A 19727-nucleotide genomic window follows, 5' to 3' on the forward strand; every position below is an offset into this window, starting at 1 on the left:
GCTGCAAATGTGCCTGCATATACGCTACTGGCACGTGACGGCTGCAGGGTACACGCTGTGCCAAGAGTCGCAACAGGAGTAGCGGCAGCTGTTAACAAGACACGGCGGAAGCTCCGTGCGGGCCTGTACGCACACACACACGCACACGCACACACACACACTACACCGTTGATCCGCGACATGTGCAATGTTGCATTCGTTACGCACGCACGCAGCCCCGTCTTTCTAGAGCGACGTTTCATTTAGAGCGGTCACATGCAAGTTAAACAATGCATAGAAGTTCTAAACTATCAGAGCCTGAACACTCGACTCACGCTGCTACTGCATTGGCTCTGTGGTGTAACAACGGGGAGGGAGTGGGGAATGGTTCACACAGGCTCCATGTGCCTTTTCCTCCATGCAAGGTTAGTCTGCCTCGTTCCTACTAGCGTCACTAGTAGCGTCACTAGCCTTTATTTAGTGACGCTAGTTCCTACCGCAGGCTATGCCTCCTTCAGCTCAGCCTCACATAAACTGGATTTGAACTTTACTCGACAGGAAGGCAAATGAGGCAATTAAAAGGGACGACGATCAACTTCACACGACGTGTCTTCTTTCTTTTATGCTAAACGGTCTGCACTTGTCAGGCGTAGGAGATAGGCGCCGCAGGATGTCTATAGAAGCAGACGACATATACGGCATGATAATGAGAATGACCGTGGGAAGAATACGAAGTGCACAGTAATTGAAACACAACAGCACCAAGACACCAAGCGGACGCTTGCGAAGCGCTTAGATTGTTGCTCATAATGTATACACTGCAGTTCACACACATACGTTTGTAGTATACAACGAAACTATAACTTTGGAGTCACCACAGCGCAGCAGAACCTGACGCTCAGCTAAATCACATTCTAAGAGCGTTTATTACAAAAATGGCAACGACGCGAGATTTTATGGCGTCAGATCTGAGGCCTGCGACGCAGCGAATTGAAGTGTTGACCACACGTACTCATCACGGTGGCTGGGCGCGCACAATGAAAGGTGCTGGAAAGCTGCCACGGCAGCCGGAAAAACCCCCATCAAAAGGAACCGGCACGAGAGAAAACGTAAAAAGGGGACTGTGCGGTCAGACAGGCGCAGCGGGTAGTCAATTCAGCGAAGTTAGACGCGTAACGCTCCTCCAGAAACAACGCAACTACTATTCTCAGTACACGGACGCCTCGTAATGCGGGGAGGGGGGAATGGGTAGCAAGAGGGCAAGTCAGGGAGCAATGGTTTCGGGGGTTCACAGCCGTGTTATTCGCAGTCGTCATTGTTCTCACGCACGTCCTCCGCCTTTGTAGCTGTTACACTGTCTCCTAGCCGCCTCTGTCTGCCCCCTTCGTGTAACAGGCGCGTTGCGCGGAACTCGTCTGGGAGGGGGCCTTAATGGTGTGCGACAATCTCGGCACGCGAATGCCCTAGTATCACGTGGGCCGACCAAATGATGTCCCTCCGCGAGCGGACCGCGCCCCGAGGAAGACGGGGCCGCGCCCCCTTCGGTGGTCGGCGTCCTCCAGCCCGGTGCGCCTTTCAAGGTCAGTGTCGTTTCACCTTTACCGAATGCGAGAAAGGGCCCGCAGCCGGGACGCCCCTGCTCCGAGCGCTCTGCCGGACGCATACTATCGACCAAGAGGAAGGACCTTTTGGGTTGCAGGCCCACTTTCCCAGAAAGAACCGCCCTGCCTTTACTACTGCCTGCCACTGCACCGGACGTTCCGAGCCCAGTCAAGAACAGTGGGTCCCCATCACCACGCCGGAGAGAGAGAGAGAGAGAGAGAGAGAAAGCGGCCGCACGAGCCTTGTACACTCCGCAAGCACGGGTCATTGCCAAGCCCTTTCAACTTGCGATGCTCATTGTATCCTCGCTACAGACAGGGGCTGATTTGCATACGCCGAGCACCTGCAAGATTGCAGCGCGCTAAGTCAACGCCACCACGTACATAAACGGGGAAGAGGGTGACCGGGTTTTCCTTTGCCAAAACCTATAATCCCCCCCCCCCCCCGCCAAAAAAAAAAAAAAAAAAATCTGGTACGGCCTTTAACGCCATCTATATAATCTAGGTGGCGTTGGTTAAGTAACGTACATGTAGAAGGAAACCAACCCGAACACAGGCCTGTTCCGTACCTTCGTACCTGCATCGCGGCTAACTTTTATAACAGGCCAAACATGCTTCTGTGTCAACTTGAAAAAGGCGCTTAAAAAATACACAACACGAGCACGAAGAAGGACGGGACGGATGCGCATCCGTCCCGTCCTTCTTCGTGCTCGTGTTGTGTATTTTTTAAGCGCCTTTTTCAAGTTGAGACATGCACCAACTAGCCCAACAACGTACTTTACTGAAGTATGCTTCTGTGCTCCCATTGACGGAACCATCTCTCTCTCTCTCTCTCTCTCTCTCTCTCTCTCTCTCTCTCTCTCTCTCTCTCTCTCTCTCTCTCTCTCTCTCTCTCTCTCTCTCTCTCTCTCTCTCTCTCTCTCTCTCTCTCTCTCTCTCTCTCTCTCCGTTAAAAATTACCGATAGAGAAGCAGCAGGCGGCAACGGCACAACTGCAGGTCTCGCCAAAAGGCAGCGGGCTGTACAAACCCAATAACCATGCGTAAACAGAAAAGTAATAGCAGAGTCCTTCAAAAGCATTGAAGGACTCTGGTAATAGTTATACCACATATTTCAGGGCGACACACTAAATGCCTTCAAACCGTCAAAGTACCGTAGACTGCGAACATGCCGGTACAATTTTACTCAGAAAACAGAGCGATATAGAAGAGATCAGCCACTGCCGCTCTGCGAGCGAGAAACTTTGTGGAGATCTATGCAGACATGGAAGCATTACAAAATCAGTCTTGAAAGAGGCACGGAGCGTATATACAAAGACTATAAACTGACACGTAATACTTCACATGAAAAGCGAGTGCTCTGGGAAGGGTGCCAGACAAGGGAACACGGCAGGGCATGTTGGGAGGCTGGATTGGGAAATACCCGGAGAGTGAACTAGTCGGAAACCTTCGAGCGACCTGAGAGTAGCTGGCGACATCGTCGTGCTAAGTGAATCCGAAGATTTCGTGCGTCATGATTTGCATAGCGAAGGCTTAGTATAGTTGTAGGATTAAAGATAAGGCAACGAATGAATCAAAAGTAATGGCAAGCAGCCAAGATATCAATGAGTGCTGGCTATACTCGGGTTTACACGGGAAACGCCGCCAAATAATACGCAGCGTAGCGCCTGTTAGCGTATGCGTCCGCGCGTTAAACTTGCAGGACATGAAGGAATGTTCAGCGCCCAGCACAACCACGCTGCACACGGCAGCGCCATGAAAGCCTTTGCTATGCCGCGAAACCGGAGCTGTTCAATCAACAGACCGCGCGCGGTGTCCGCAGCACATGCATGACAGCAGCCTTCCGCACTGCGAGCAGCCCCCGTTTCAAACAGCGCAACATTTTATCCCGTTACCCGAGCCGGAGCGGATGAGAAGAGAAAAGTAAACAAGAACTGGAGAAACTTGCACAAAGTGTCGCGAGGCTTGAACCATAGCGAAGCTGTAGGATTTCTTTCTATGTAAGCACTGAAGGACACACCACCATGCATTGCATTAGATTTGAAACCGTTTAATTTGCATGTTACGTCGTCGTTTTCCACTGCGATAGTGGTAGTCATCATCATATCGCCGTCTTCCTCGTGCATGACTTGAGGGCCCGGATCGCTTCGTCCGCAGGTTACAACCACATTTCTCCCGAAGTGGAGCGCGTCAGCACGCGCTAGAACCGGCGGAAAACGGCTTCGAAAACTGGGCGTCTGTAGCGCGAGCTGTCTTGTGCTTCCCCTTAGGGCGCCGGCGCACGTGAACTGTTTTCTCGGTAATTTTAAATGCAGAGCATTTCTTTAACTCACATGTAGCGTCCGATGTCCGTCCGCAACAGCTCAGCGCGCAGGCGCGCCCTCTCCCCCACTCCTCCTCTCCCGCATCACGCTACCCTCCTCGCTCTCAACAACAGGTCCGCACCCCTCCCCCTACACTATATAAAAAAATAATACTTATCGGCGCCTGGTTTCGATCCCACGACCCTGCGGGCGGAACGCAAGGTACATGGTGCTCTACCCACTGCGCCACAAAGCCGACGCAGAATGGAGGGCTACGAACGCGCCTTATATCCTTGACTCATTCAAACTACGTCAAGAAGCTGCTGATACAACGCATTCACTACCTGTGGGCGGAACGCGAGGTACATGGTGCTCTTCCCACTGCGCCACAAAACCGACACAGAATGAAAGGCTACGAACGCGCCTTATATCCTTGACTCATTCAAACTACGTCAAGAAGCTGCTGATACAACGCATTCACTACCACCAACTCCCCAAACACTAAACGTTAACGCAATACACCCACCCCCTATGCGACGCATTTACTCGAGTCCCCCTCGCGGGGAGATGGGCCCAATTTTTTGTGAGCGCCACTCGCAAGCCTATACGACGCCGGCGTCGCCGGGCGCTCCTCGTAAAGCGCGTGTCACGAGCGCGGCAAACGGCGGGAGTAACTATGACCCGGCGTTTTGTGATGACGCCGCACACATTGCGGCCAGCAACAACAGCTCTGCTGTACAAAAGAACAGAGTGAATAGAAATAGTCAAGACTTGGATGAATGTGCATTAGCCGAGCAACTTATGAATGTGCATTAGCCGAGCCGAGCCGAGTTGTCCTATCTCGTTCTTCCCCATGTGCGCTAGTAATTTCTTTGCTGCTTTTGGTTCGACAAAGCTCGACGATTACCTCTGACGTCGGCACATTTACAATAGATAATTCGAGGCCAGATATGCTCACTCGATTTTCGTTCTCGCCCTCAAAAAAATCAAATCACTCCCTGGTGTCCACCAACCTTTACTTACAGCTGTGGCTTTACACAAAACGAAAGGGTGCAAATAAGAACCTTCGCAGCTATTCCGAAGTGCGATACGCGCTCAGTTTTTTCGAAATAGAGTTCAGTCGCGGAAAGCCCAAACACCTCAAGAGGGTAAAAGCGCGGGAAAAAAAAAAACGGGAAGAGCGCAAAGAAAGCAAGAAAGGGTGGTCGGGGGTGTAGTGATCCAGGGGGAAACCAGGTAGAAGCCGCCCCGTGAGCGGCAGTAGCAAGAGAAAGACGGTAGCCAGGCCCAGACCACGTTCGGATGATGGAAAGTGGAGGAGAGGGCGGGATGAGAAGGAAGAAGGGGAGCATTCAGCGAAGCAGCGGGGCCCAGCCGTCGTTTTACCGTGCAGCGCCAGGAAAGCTCGACGACGGCTCAACAAAGGTGTACACCAGGGGAAACCAGAGGCACCACTTTGAGGTCTTTCGCGGCAGTCGCAAGTTGAGACACTGTCAAATAAACGATACACAGGGAAAAAGCGCTGATGGTGGGAACGTTTCCTTTTCCCTCTGCGCAAGCCACAGAGTAGCTTCGGGAGCGCTGCACGGGGACGCAGGCAAACAGAGCTCAGAACGGAGGACGCCCACGCGTACTCCCGCATCCTCGCGCGTTTAACTGGCTCAAATTGTCTGAGGAGGTCCGCAATGCGTTTAGCAACGGGACGGTGCTTGCGTCCGACACTGTTCGAGTGCCCTTCGCGCGTATTTTGGGAAAACGCGCGTGGACGTAGTCCACCAGGCCTCGAACATTGCGCAAACATGGTCAGAAAAGGCAGTACAGCGTTAATTAGCGTCAATATCGAGCTCTACGGTCATTGATATGTTTTAAGCTACACGATGTTTATGTCGTCCTGACGACGCTTTACCTCTGTCGACACACATATTCCCGTTTAGCTCCAATGAAGAAAGTACGAACTGGACTAAACCCTTGGTGTCGCAGCCAAACCGTCGGTGAAGGAAGACTCACGCTTCGAACGGCACAGGTCCGTTCGCTGGCCACACAGCTAGGCTTCTCACAAGGACGTCGTTTTCCCGGCGGATTATAGCAGGGGAAAGGAAAGGCGCAGCCCAGGAGTGACGCCCCCGAATGTCGAGCGAACAAAATCAGCGCCGAAAGTGACCGGACACGCGGAGGTTCGGGGGCGGGAATGCCCCCGCGCCGGCGTGACGTCATCAGTGGCGGTAGTTTTGGGACGCAGCAGACTGAGACCGGAAAAATCAATAACGCCGCTCCGAAGGGCAAGGTGACTCGGGCGTGCATGTGCGCTCGAACGGAGAGAGCTGCGCGAAAGCGTTCGGGTGCGCGGAAGAATATCGCTCTTTGACATTTCGTCCAAACGCTCCTCACCTGTCCTTGAGTGGGAAATAGCCGCGCTCGAAGGAAGTGAGCGACGGGAAAATACGCGATGAAGCTATCCAGAGGTTCACGAGGAAATCTCTGCGCGTCATGTCGCTTTGACCGAAGTGTGCTAAAATACCGTTACACCTTGTTGCGGCTCTTCGCTGCTGTGTGCACCGGCGGTGTGTCGGACTTCTTGCAAAAAGCGTACGTAAAATCGTCAACAACACACCCCCTTACCTTCAACACGGAAAATCCGAATGCGCTTTCGTAAATCCCAAACCAGACTGCCAAAGGTTTCATTTGCCCTTTGCGATGCATGCATATTTCGAAAGAACTGTGCAGCCGACTCAGAATGCATCGATACAAGTTCGGAAAAAGACCTTCAAGCGTCCGAACGACAGTTGTTGCAGTCAGTAGCGAATCAAGAACTACCCCGTTTGTACTGCTTGTAAACCATGTCACCAAAAACTAAGGAAACAATCGTCCCGGCTTAAGGTTATCTTCGCCTTTTCATATAGCTCTCACGTTTTCTTTCCTTTTCATTAACTTCACCTTCGCAAGTTGGTGTTGCCTATAGGTTCTTGCCCCTTTTTTCCCGCTTTATGGAGGAGTTCACTATCATTAGCGTTTCAATTCGTTTGGCTCGCCTGTTCTTGATTGGCATGAGTGAAAGCAAGATTCTGTTTTTACGCTATATTTTATGCAAAAAAAAAGCGACCGCCGAGATTTTTTTGACACCCAATAGTTAATTGCGAAGTAAAAAAGTAAACAAAATATATAGTTACAATCTATCTGCCGGAGCTCAACTTCCAACGTTTGTATATGGTGCGCTTGTGCAGCAAGAGAATTGAGAAAACGTTTACATAGTATTTTTTTTTTGTTACAAGCTTTTAACGCATCGTTTCATTCAACGAAACAAAATGTTCATTGGCATATGTAATCAATAAGAAATTTTCGGAATGCGCAACATCTGTATAGGTAAAATTTCGATAGTCCGTTCATCTCGACGTTCCCCTAAACTGGAACCGCAATTTTGTACTGTCTTCACGACTTTCAGTAAGTTAGTTTACGTTGAAGAGGAAAGTGGATAGCGCCGAGATCGCATAACTCTCGTATGCCTATATATATATTTATATGACGGATGAACACATCAAAATGACAGTGAAGTGCGTTGGAAGGTCAGTAGGCCTGCGTAAGCAGCTGGAATGCTGACACGCATTCCACAAGCTACATTTACGCCCAGAGGTCACGCAGTCGTCGATGTCATCTAAAAGCGATCACAATGACGGACGCAGTAGGTTAGGCCAAAGGTTACAAGCCAATTACCGCTGGGGTATTGAAGCAGCCAATGACCGAGAGTGCTGCTTGGCTGCCAAATACCCTGCACTAACCCGTCGACGCTCCCCAACGTACCTCCAGGGGTCTTTTGAAGGGCGGCGTTTGGATGGCAAGAAGTGAAACGTTAAACGTCGCGGCAAGTGCAAGCTGATAGTTAAAATGATCGACAGCCGCGCGCAAGTTAGTTGCATGGTTTGACAGCTTGCGTAATTAGGAAGTTTGGCATAGGGCTCGGCGCGGGTGACGTCAAATACGTCAAGTTAGGCGCGGGTGACGTCAAATACGTCCTGTAAGCTAGGCTGCGCCACAGAGAGGAGCCAAATCCCCGTTACAATTATAGGATCGATAGTGGCGGCAATGTCTTCGTGTTAGGATTAAAACGTGATTCTGGTTCTGGAGTTAAATAACGATTCTGGTGCTTGCAGCTTTTGCGGCTGCTGTAACAGCTGCTATTACTTGTACGTCCTTTTCCATACTCGAGTTTCGTTGTGCACCGAGCAAGTCTGTGGCTTCGGCTTGTCCCATGAAACTCGATAGTTTTTCTTCTATGCCGCTTTTACTTATTTTCCCCTATTTCTGTGTTGCCGCCACCGTTCTTGTCCCTTCCATTTTCCGACATGTTTATCTTCGGTAAAGTATATTTCCTAGCTTATTATGCGAGATAAAGTTAGGATCAGCACGGGTATACTGGAGCTCCATTACTGTGTGCCCTTTTGAGCGTAATATGTGTGCCCACTTCCGTCTGTTTCTCTGCGAACAATACCATTTTGTACCATTTTGTATGTTTGCCATGGCTGGCTGTACCCGGTTGTCCTTATCCCTATATTTCTCCGTTGAGTACGTAAAAAATTCTCATCATGAATGACAGCATCCCTGTCATACAGCTCGTACAACCATTGAAAAAAATATGAGCTATAATTTTCTAAAATGCGAAGTTTTGGACAACTTTACAGCCGGGTGGTGTTCAAACTTTTGCCGTATAACGCGCGGTAGAAGTGCCAGGGTGACGTAGACGACTGCCACATCTTCCGGTTTGTTCTGCCGTGGCAATACACCCATTGCGTGCAAATGAAAAGAACGTATCCACCACTTTAGTGAGGCGCACATGGGGCAAATAGTAGTTTGCGCTGCTGAGCACGAGGTCGCGGGTTCGATTACCGGCCGCGGCAGCCGCTTTTCTGATGGAGGCGAAAAGCAAAAACGCCCGTGTGTACGAAATTTCGGCGTACGTTAAAGATCCCCAGGTGGTCAAAATTAATCCTGAGCCCTCCACTACGGCGCGCCTCGTCGCCTGCGCTGCGTCGGCGCGTTAAACCCCACAATCAATCAATGGGGCAAATAGTTCCAGACCTACACAGCTAAGGTAACAGTGTACTCTCCAGTCCTGGTACCTTCGTTAGGTACGGGTCTACTTTTAAAAGGCAGCGGCAAATACACATGGCGGCTTGTAGAATTTTCGGGCCAGGGCTGCAATCGGCATACACTTCGGAAATTTGTACGCTACGCGTGCTCAATAATTTCCCAATGTGTCTCAGGCACACTGGTCGAATACTGCCTTCTCGTCAGCTCTTGAAAGCACCTTTTTTCCCCCTAAAATTTATTTGGCCGCGCTGTTCGCTAAGCAAAAAGGATTTATGAACGGTCTTACTGCAGTAAGGGAGGGTTCCACGAAACATAACGCTCAAAGGTTATATTTCGTCGAGGCGTTGTTCCGCCCACGAGACCACCTAAACGCTGACCCGAAGGTCGGGCATTCGCCAAGGCAAGTGTGCTAAAACATTCGTGCTGCAATTTTTAAGTCCTTTGCTGGCGTTCAAAGGCTCCCTAATGTCAAGCCTTTGGTTACAAGGTCTTTCAAGCGCTCTTGTATAGTTGTGTCGCCAAAAGTTAGCACCACCGAGAAGCGAACGGGCGAACGGCAAGAAAATTAGCCTGCGCGCTTTACCGGTGTGCATTACACGTAGAAAGATTCGGTACAGGCGCTCACGAATGAAAAGACGGAAGAGCGGAAAGGGAAGACGGCGCTCTCGTACCATTCAGCACTAGGCGATGGTAGCGGACGAGCCCCAACGAGCGTAAAGCAGGCTGCCTACCACCCTCTATCCTCGAGGTCCTTTGAAATCGGCTCCCTCTCGCAAGAATAAACGAAAATGCGGCGATCTTTTCCATCCCGCTGTCCGTTCCCCTCGTTTGTCTGTTTGAATATTCGCGCCAAACGCGGATTATAGCCGCGCATGCGGAGTGGCCGCCCTCCTCCAGTCACCGAACAGCCAACAGCTGTGTGTACATGCGACGTGTCTCCGAATCATCCTTCGGACGTAGGCGCAGGTGAGTACGCCTTTCAGTGAGACGAGGTAGGAGCAATATGCGCTGTTTTCTGCCGCTTCGCTCTGGGCGCATCGCTACACGTTTCGTAACGCGCCTTTCTTTTTTTCCTCGTTTTGAGCGCGATCCCCTCTTCCTCCCGCACCCCCTGTGGCCGTTCTCGCAGGAGGGAAAGATGGAAAAACGCAGACGCTGGTTTCTCCTCGCCGCGGGCGCGCATGTGGTCGGCAAACTGCGCGTCGCGAGGAAAGAAAAACAATAAGCGAAGACGGTCTAAAATGTCGCCGGGGGGGACCACTCGGAGCAGCGCGGCATCCCGAACGATAATAAAACTCGCGCGGGCCGCATCCCTCGATCGGCCCAGTCACCGCGGCGGCTGCATCAATGAGCCGACGGCAAGGGGAGACGCCTGGGAAAGGGGCCGGGCCAGGAAGAAGCTGGCTCTGCACACCGGCATTTTGAACGACCGCTGCCGCTACCGCTCCGACCGGCGGCCGAAACGAGTTGCGGCGGCTCTTGCGCGCGCGCTTCTGTATCGGATTACGCGACGCGTCCCACGGAAAAAAGAAAAAAAAAAGAGACTATGCAGAAAAAAAAAAAAAAAGTGGGAAGGAGGACTCCGAAGGAAGACAAGCGATCTCCGGCTCACCTTCTGGTCGGGCAGCAGTGACAGCGTCGCGTTGTGCAGCTCGTCCAGCGTCGGCCGCTCCATGTGTCCGTGCACTGACATAACATTCCGGTAGTGGTCGAGCCGCGGCAGGGCTTCGCGCGTGTAGTGGCGCAAGCTTCGCACATTGTGGGTGTCGTACGTGCACGCGTTCCACGACTGCCCGTCCAGGGGCTGCCCTTCGGGGTCCTGATCGCCGCCGTCCTCTTCGTTGCTGCTTTCGCCGTCCGAGTGCTTCTCGACGGCGAAGTCCACCTTGGCGACCTGGAATCGCGATTGCTTCTTGCCGGCGCCGTCCTTGCGGTCGTCCATCTTGATCCACTCTTCGTTTTTCTCCGCTAGCGCGGACCGCTCCATACCCGCCGCTTCGGCACGCGACGATCTCGGGCTTTTGTGTTTGCTCGCGCCGGCTTGCACACGATCGCTCGACGCCGTAAGTCGTTTTTGGCGCTGCGCTGAAGCAGACGATGGTTATATAGCCAGGCCTGCCTGCGAAGTGAATGAAAGGCATGGACGCAGAGGGCGCTTTAAGACGGTCGACGCCGGAGTGACGCCATCAATGAAACAAATAAACAATTCTCTCTCTTCTCTGTGACTCTCGGCTCTCAAAACGAACAGAATACAAACAAAAAAAACGCTCTTAAGTTTTCTCGTTTTTTTTTTATTTCCCTAGGCCTGATCCCGCGGTGCTGCCAATCTTCGCCGACGCCTTCCGAGGCTACTCAAGCTATACCTCTACGACAAGACACAAAGAACGCTACAGCGGCCCATTCACTGCGAAGACGCCCCGTGTGTTCTCTAATTAACTTTCAAAGCATCATTCAAACCAGCCTGTCAAGTTCTTGTCACTGGCATATCGAGTCACCGACCCTTTCGTACGGGAGGGTGAAATGCCCTTCGCAAATTGCAAAATTCATCTGTTCCATGCAAACTTAATTTATTTGTAACTGCTTACTCCTCCCCTCCATCTGCCTCCTTCAAACAAATAAAAAAACACATAGAAAGAAAGTTAAAAATGGTTGCAGGAATCACTTACTAAGCGACGTTTTTTGCTTAATATGACTTTACATGTCAGTCAGTAGAGAGCATGCAAGACTGACTAACAGATTTTAATGTCTCTGCCTTTCAAAAAATGAGAAATGGGGGATGGGAATGGAACGAACATCACCTAACCCCAGGTGTAAAGTGCCACGCACTGCTGTACAAAAGGTGGGCTTCAGTGTAGTTGTAAATAAATTTCCTTTGTTTTCGTCTAAATTATGTACCTCGGGTGCAGTGTTTTGTTAAAGCTGCACAGCACTAGGTCCATTCATAATATTCAAACAATTACCGTGACTGATTTTCTCTGACTGCGGAGAAGCAGTGCCACAGGCCCACAGCGTCATGATTGTCATGATCACGCAAGACTTTCAAAAATGCTAGTTTCGGTTTCGGATTCGAATTATTACTAATATTTTAAAATAGCACTTATAATTTTAACAATTTTCTTCCAAAAATGTAAAAGTAGTTCAAATGCTTTTGTGAGTAATAAAATGCTACTTTTGCCCTGTTTGTACCATTTGTACCGCTAACTTGGCGTGACGTCACTCGTCCTAGCAGAGGATATCAAGAGAAACCAGCGGGGCTCCTGGGGCACTCTTCGCAAGATCGAAAGGATTTACTCAGTACAAAATGTTTAGTCTCGTTGTCCGGTCCGGTGTGAGCGCGTTAAGAGCTGCAACCATTCCCAAAAATGCAGTTCTCCCAGCAGGTACGGGCGTACCCCCCTGTCTTCAATTTGTTAGCACGTTGAACGGTGCTAACCCTGAACGCTGTGCGCAAGGTCTCCTAAAGCAGTTTGATTCTCATGTGGCAGCATAAAACTCAATCAGGATCGTCTTTACGGAGCTCACGCAACTATTGTTTTCGCTCACTGAGCACCTTCGTCCTGTGGCTAGGACTGTGCCGTGCTTGTGTGTTTCCACCTGCCCGATATCACCGGCCCAAGACCGGTGCATAGCGATTTCACATTTTCGTGTTATTCGTGGTCATAGCGTATTTTAAAAAGAATACGAGGAGCAAGCGATTACGTGGCATGATATTGTGCGCCGTGGTGTGCTTATTTTATGCTACGGTCTATGCCGGCATTTTGGAGGGCAAGATTAAGCTTTGACCTTGATAAGGTCCCACGGCCCATGCACAGCGGTCCGGCCTCCGTAAAGGTGGTTAATTCTACCAGTGCACTCTGCGTGTCGTGATGACTTTCATGTACACATCCATTACCTATTACTAAAAACTGCGAATCGGCAAATAGTCATGATTCTGCTCTCTTCCGACAGTTGCCTCGGCACGCCAGATGTCCAAGCACAGCCAGGAGACGGACGAAGAGTTTGATGCCCGCTACGAGGCGTACTTCAACCGGAAAGACATTGACGGCTGGGAGATTCGCAAGGCCATGAACGACCTCCAGGGATTTGATGTGGTGCCCGAGCCCAAAATTGTCATTGCTGCACTCAAGGCTTGCCGCCGGCTGAACGACTTCGCCCTGGCTGTCCGGTTTCTAGAGTCTATCAAGGTGAGCCTTTTGCTGAATGAAGTGACCATCTAGTGCCAGTAGGACCGTTTGAAAGAAAGTTGGAAACGTGAACAATGAACACATTTTATAGGCTGTCTAAGGACCGTTTGAAGGAAAGAGGTGGAAACATGTGAACAGTGAACACATTTTTTAGGCTGTCTTCCAGTGCATGTTTGAGTTGTCACACTAATGGCTCAGTGAAACCGCACTGGTGGTTTGGCGTCCATTTTTTGGTGAAGGAAGCAATGACGGCAGGATATGATGACAAAGAAAACTGTGCTTACATTAGTTGTACAGTGCTCAGCGATTGAAACGCGATACTCGGAGCGCGTGGCTGCCGGCGCTTGTTGCGCCACAGGTGAGCGCTTGTGAAAGCGAGCTGATGCATTGTGGTATACGGTGAGGGTGAGAGCGTTCGTGACGCATGCTGACTGCATCCGGCAGACAGCCCTTCAGTGTGTGGTTCTTGGTGGCGTCATAGGGGTGCTACATGCCATGGCTTCAAAACGCTGCGCCTGCGTGCCGTGCCGCGCGAAGCTGGGTGAGCTGGCACCGCGCGCGTTATATAAGAAGAAATTGAATGCGCATTTATCGCGATGTGTTATCGTGGCGCGCACGGCACGCAGGCGCAGCGTTTTGAAGCCATGGCATGTAGCACGCCTATGCCGCCGCCAAGAACCACACACTGAAGGGCTGTCTCCCGGATGCACTAAGCATGCGTCACGAACGCTCTCACCCTCATCGTATACCACAATGCGCCAGCTCGCTTTCACAAGCGCTCACCTGTGGCGCAACAGGCAACGGCAGCCACGCGCTCCGAGTATCGCGTTTCAATCGCTGAGCACTGTACAAACATGATGCAAGAACCTTGCTGTCGTAGCGATCAGCTCAGTTACACCCTAGGTACACTACCATAGCGATCAGCTGTTATGTAGTTACGCCCTAGGCAACAGATGTCTTACGTGCGGATTGCACAGAGGCTCGCTGCTCGGTTTTAAAAACTACATCCCAGTCTGGCGCTGACCGTCTTGCACGTGAATTTAACACTTTGTGACTATTATGTGCTGCACTGCAGATTTGATTGGTCAGTTTAAACCTATGAAAAATAACATTGGCGGGTCAGATGCTGCCCGACTGCTTTCACCAAGATTACGAACTCCTCTCTCAGATGCAGTGGTCGATGGAGAAAGGAAGAACACTCCGGGGGCATATTTTTGCAGCACGTGAAGGCCTCGGGTGCCGCCGTGGCTACAAGTGTCGTTTCGCCTTACAAACATATGCACTGCGATTAGCGCGCGTTGGCATTGCAGGTATGTGGGAAAACGACCCACAAACACTATGTTGTTACTTCCCTGTCGACCTTTTGTTATTCCTCGATGGATGCACTCTGGGAGACATCTCGTAGCGGGACCATGTTCTCAGAAATTCCATTATGGCAGTGACAGCAAAGAGTCAGGGGAACGGTAGTGTGGCTGCCTACGTGTGAGCCCTACGCGTGCGCGCATCTTTTCCAATTTGCTCTATGCCAGTAGGACAAAAGATGTCGGCAGCCTTACCAGCACTCTGCACTCTGTTTGCATTGCAAGTTTGCTCGCTGTGTGCTGTGCTCGTGCTAGCATCCTTTCACGGCTGTTTGCCCGAGGCACTTTTGCTCATTTTGGAAGCCACGATCAGTGTTGCATGTGAGCAAGCTGTGTGCACGCCATCATGCATAGCATTTACGATTGCTCAGACATACTATCAGCCTACTCTCTTCTCTGTACGGATGGCCAGCCTGCCAGTGTAGTGGCGTTAGCAGTCGGCTGAAGGCATAGCACGACAAGGTGCACGGCAAGCGGTTAAATAATACTTTTTGCTAACAAAGCCTAACACAAGGATTGTAAACTTATCGGAGGCAGCGATGAAATACAGGACCAAAACAACCATGGTGACCTGTGGATCACATCTGCGACACAGGCAAACATTCTTCCTACACTAGGGAGGCACCACCGTCCCTGTTAGATGTACACCCAAGAGCAGAAGTTCATGGACCACGAAAGCAGGAATTTTGAGTCCTTTCTCTGCAGCACAGCAGCCCGGAGCACTGTATGCGGTAGTTTTCATTAGTTCAGTACTTATACGACATCTTGCATGCATTCAACAGTTTGTCGGGCTGCTATAGGAAGAGAAATAACCTAAAATTGCCATTTCCCTGGTCCGCAAACTTTTGATCGGGGCTCTAGGCACTGAGACGCGCTTGCGTTGGAAATGTGTGCTCGCAAGCTTTGGAAGATGCTCATGTGTTATGTAGGGCAGGTATGAAAGTGTTTTGAACTGGACATTCGACGTATTTGATCTCTTAATGCAAGTAACGTTTGGAAATGTAGGATTATCTGCTGCAAGCACGAGCCCAATTCTCTACAATGCTTGCGGATTTGTCGTCTTCTCGTGCCAATGGTGCCAAGATGCCAACCAATTAAAGCTGGCAGAGCATTGAGACAAGTGCCCACATTTCACACAATTTTTCTTTCATGCTTTTCAAGCTCTTCACCCCCAAAAATTGAACCTTCTCACGTTACGTGAAAAAGAAATTTGCAACATTTGCCACAGTTAGATAGCACTCCCGTGTTATTTTTCTTTCCCATGCCGGTAGTTATTGACTTCGGCATCAATGTTGAGTTTCATTTTGGTGTCACCGTTACATCAATTTCTTGCTTTCCATGTGAGCCCCAAAATGAAAACTGATAAATTTTGAAGTGGGGGTTTCTGTAACTGGTGGTTCCTGGAACTTTGGTTTGCATATGTTGCTTTAGCATCCGTGACACCATTTTGGACCTGCTCTGGGCTGCCTGTGGTAGTGAGCATTCTTGTACATTTTAGCCCAAATGTTGCTCCAGAGAAGGCCACATTTGTTTTCTTGTCAGAGCAATTTATTAAGCTAGGCAAATTAGTTTCTTGTCTTTCGTTCACCCATAGCAAAATGGATTGTGTGCTTTGTTGGTGCAGTGAAACTGTTTGGGAAGCTGGTGTTAGTCTTAGATGCTTGCACCTGGCTTTAAAAGTTTACTTTGCCAGTTGAAGCATCTCCCAGTGTGACCATGTCCTGCAAAGCATGCCCTAAAGCTAAGGTGGCACACAGCGAACACGTTGTGGCCAAAGTGATGTAGTACTTTTGCTTGCTGTAGTATCTTTGTTGTTTGTAGCGGAACTGCCCCTGCATGTTCACCATACTTAACCCTTTGAGGGTCGAAATTTTTCGCCAAATGCGAACCCCCTGGGTTGATGTTTGTTATTGCTGATTTAAACTCTTCGAATGAATCTATTTTGAGAAAAAATTATCGTAATTTTTTTAGGGTGACCATAAGGTGACAAAAAAATCATTTGTGTTGTTACATACATGTGGTTTATTCATGAGTAACACAAGAAAAATTCTTAATAAAAACGAGAGAATAACAAGCCGGCACCTTTTCAGTGAATTGAAATCAGATAGACATCAGTTTTCCGGGTGCAAAAAGCGGGAAGCGCCCGGAAGGCGATACCGAAACCAGCCCCTGCGCGCAGCCGAATGCGCGAGCGATAGACGGCGCACCGCTCCTATAAAAAACAAGAAAGGGGAGAAAAGAGCCTCATCAGTTTCACAGGTGCCCTTGGTCTGTGGCAGGTGCAAGAAGCGAGAGGCACCTGGTGGGCGTAGGCTGCCTTGATTCACGCGTCTAGCGCTGGCACCGAGGCACCCTATGTGGGTGATACCCAGCGTGCCCCCTCGTTACCGGATGAGCAAGCGATAGCCGGCGCGCTGCTGAAGTAAATCATAAAAAAATAAAGAGGAACCATCGGCGGAAGAAAATATGACGTATTTCCGCAGTGTGGCAGCACATGCCAAGCAAGAGAAGTTGGCGAAAAAGGTGCGCTTTTTAAACATACAAGCGATGATGTACATATTGACCATTTTAAAGGTGTTTGCAGAGGACGTATATGTACGTCCGTGACTCTGAAAGGGTTAACAGAGTCTCCCGTGAAAATGCCCCAGAGGTTGACACAGCAGAGTGGGTAATTTGTCCCCAACTTGCAGTACAAGTGTGGTGGCAAGGTGAAGGAGATCTACCCGTACATTCTGCAAGAGATTCGTCCCACCCTTACCGAGCTCGGCATCAGCACTCCGGAGGAGCTGGGCTACGACAAGCCCGAGTTCTACGTGCCCATGGACTATGAGTCGTAGAGGTGAGGGCCACCACATTGGTTCCTTGCTGCCTGGCTGCTTCCCTTCCTCTTAAATTTGCCCTTCACCTACCTGGCAGGCCGGTGGGGGAGGCATTGCACATAATGAGAAAGTGGTTTTTTCGAAGCATGTGAGAGGGTGAACGTTGGAGAGAAATGATGATGCGGTATTTAGCTCTGGATCAACTGGCAGTGCACAGTAGAGCAGTGCGCTGCCAGTGCGAGTCTGTTGCACTGTGACTGCGTCACAGGCATTGTTAACTCTGCTTTGCATTGGACACAACCGCTTTGGAGGTGGAACCCAAGATAATTTTGTATGTATTGGTACACCCATGCAGGCAAACACAAAGCAACTCAGTTTGTCAAAAAGTAGTTTTCTTGCCAAAATTAAACTACCTACAGAAATTTTGAGAAGCAGCAGTAGCTCAGTGAATTGCATTATGAAATACCTATAAATTCAGGCATAGGGGAGGAACGTCACGCACTGCTGGCTTGCGCAAGGGTGCTCTATAAAAGCAGGGTTTCAGGCTTTGTGTTCCACAGAAACACCTTCACTTGCACCCCTTTCTGTCTCCAATATGTTCCCATTATCCGTTTTGTCTTGCCTAAGAAAAGGCCCTGCGACAGCCCAGACTAGAGAAACCAGTGGTGTGATGATGGATAAACGCAATTGAGCTTTCTCTGAGAAGGTCACTGGGCACAAGTGTTGCCAAAATGAGCCTTCTGACTGGCAGCAGCAAGCAAGGATTTTGTACTTACTTGCAATGTGGTATATTGCTGTTTGAGTTGTATTGAACCGTGCGAAACGATCGCGTACATCCAGAGGTATGAGAGGTATGATAACCAGCTCTGTGATCATGGTAGAAGCCACTGCTTACAAATGTTTGCTTGCTTTGTGCGTGTTGCATTTAAAACATTCCTTGGGAGCGCTTTTGTTGATAAAACATCAAATAACGGTTTAGCAACAAAATTCGTTTATGCAGCCACAGGGATCTTCAAAAGCTTGTTAGCAAGCCATGCCAAGTAAGAGTGGAGCACTTCCAGTGTTCTGCTGGCGCATTCATCAAGGTGCGGCTCACCTAGATGTCTCTGAGATTTTCCTCCAGTATGTTCAGTATGAAACGTGCCTACAGGTCAATTTCACAAGGGTCTTGCCATTTTGGCACGGGTATGCATCATGTGCAGGTTAGGTGCTCTAGAAGCACTAATGGCGAGCATCGCCACAAACTGTGTAGGTGTTCCCATTAAACTTGTGTAACAGACTGTGTGCAAAAGTGCTGCCATCTACTGGAAGAAAACCCAAATGACCAAGCGATGCCATGTTGGGGATCGCGCTCACCAGATTGTTTGGTGCGGGCCGTGTGAGGGGCTTTTTCGGTTCGACGATCATTGTACTTTTAGATTTAGGGCAAAATAGTGAGCGTCGAGTGGTCCGTAGACCTTGCTGTGTTCCCCACATTTTCCAAGCGACTTCGCAGATACGTATTCAGAAAGGCATTGGCAGCGAAGCTTTCGGGTGGTTGGTTCTTATTTTTGGCTTGAGAGCGCATGCACTGAACTTTGTACAGTCAAGCAATGAGATATTTCAAAAATGATATGGATATATATGATTTGATTAACCTGATATCATTTGTCTTTGCAGGTTGAAACTACACGCACACACTACAAGAGAGGCTGGGCGGCAGCATAGTTTGCAAGCTTGTTTGTTGGACTTCTAGGCAAAACAAATAAAAAGTGCAAAAGCCAAAAGCTCTGATCAGTGCCTTTCAATAAGAGCTTGTCATTCGCTGGGACTCGACCACAAGTTTTGGTATGTGATTAGCATGGCAGAAGTTCTTAGCTCAGTATTCAGTTTTATGCGCCACATGGTGCTCTATTTCTGTAAAGCCTCCATTAACTTCTAAATCAGAATGTCCACGAAAAAAGGATCAAGCTCGAGCTTTTGTGCACGCCAGGAACTTGTGGTGCTGCCCATAGCAGTGCCAAGCATTACACTACCACTCGGTGGGCTCTGGCAAGCACACGGTATCTCCATCCCCCAGGTGTGACACGATGTGGATCCAGTCCCGTCGGCTTTGAAAATTGAGCATCTTTGGCCCGAGTATGCACACGCTGTCATCACTTTGTCGTCACTTGTTGTCAATAAATGAGGGAGCCGGCCTCATTTCCAACGAGTCGCCTTGACCTCTACAAGCTCGGCGAAAGTAAGTTCACAATGTGCGAACAACTTTTGGTGCACACGGCGTCCATTCTGAGAACTCATCTGATCCAGCTGCAGTGCCAATGAAAACCTTGTTCCGCGGAAACAAATGGATGTGCATACATACCAAAGTGATGATGTAAAGGCAGGCCTGTTGCCTTTGCAAAAGAGAAAGGATAACT

The 19727-nt window shown here is 49.8% G+C and overlaps 2 protein-coding genes across 2 annotated transcripts in view; one reads left to right on the plus strand and one right to left on the minus strand.

The window, feature by feature from the left end:
* Window positions 1–11063, minus strand: part of Ncc69 (sodium chloride cotransporter 69) — a 109541-nt gene extending 98478 nt beyond the window's left edge. The window contains exon 1 of the mRNA XM_077699367.1: window positions 10577–11063. Coding sequence (XP_077555493.1) covers window positions 10577–10951 — 375 coding nt within the window. The 5' untranslated portion in view covers window positions 10952–11063. The remainder of the gene's footprint in view (window positions 1–10576) is intronic.
* Window positions 11064–12172: 1109 nt separating this feature from the next.
* Window positions 12173–19094, plus strand: Cox5a (Cytochrome c oxidase subunit 5A). The gene is made up of 4 exons (XM_077699368.1): window positions 12173–12344; window positions 12913–13148; window positions 17200–17348; window positions 18988–19094. The coding sequence occupies exons 1-3, from the start codon at window positions 12266–12268 to the stop codon at window positions 17344–17346; spliced, it is 462 nt and encodes a 153-aa protein (XP_077555494.1). The 5' UTR covers window positions 12173–12265; the 3' UTR covers window positions 17347–17348; window positions 18988–19094.
* Window positions 19095–19727: the final 633 nt, after the last annotated feature.

Source organism: Haemaphysalis longicornis, unplaced genomic scaffold, assembly GCF_048455015.1.
Source record: "Haemaphysalis longicornis isolate Haplotype H1 unplaced genomic scaffold, Haemaphysalis longicornis Haplotype H1 scaffold_2, whole genome shotgun sequence".
Lineage (NCBI taxonomy): Eukaryota > Metazoa > Arthropoda > Arachnida > Ixodida > Ixodidae > Haemaphysalis > Haemaphysalis longicornis.

What these genes read in the sequence shown, in the direction of transcription:
- Cox5a (XM_077699368.1), top strand. Translation starts at nt 12,266, where the DNA reads ATGTTTAGTCTCGTTGTCCGGTCCGGTGTGAGCGCGTTAAGAGCTGCA. An exon ending in AAATGCAGTTCTCCCAGCAG is followed by an intron (nt 12,345 to 12,912) that starts GTACGGGCGTAC and finishes CTCTTCCGACAG; the next exon opens with TTGCCTCGGCACGCCAGATG. An exon ending in GGTTTCTAGAGTCTATCAAG is followed by an intron (nt 13,149 to 17,199) that starts GTGAGCCTTTTG and finishes CCCAACTTGCAG; the next exon opens with TACAAGTGTGGTGGCAAGGT.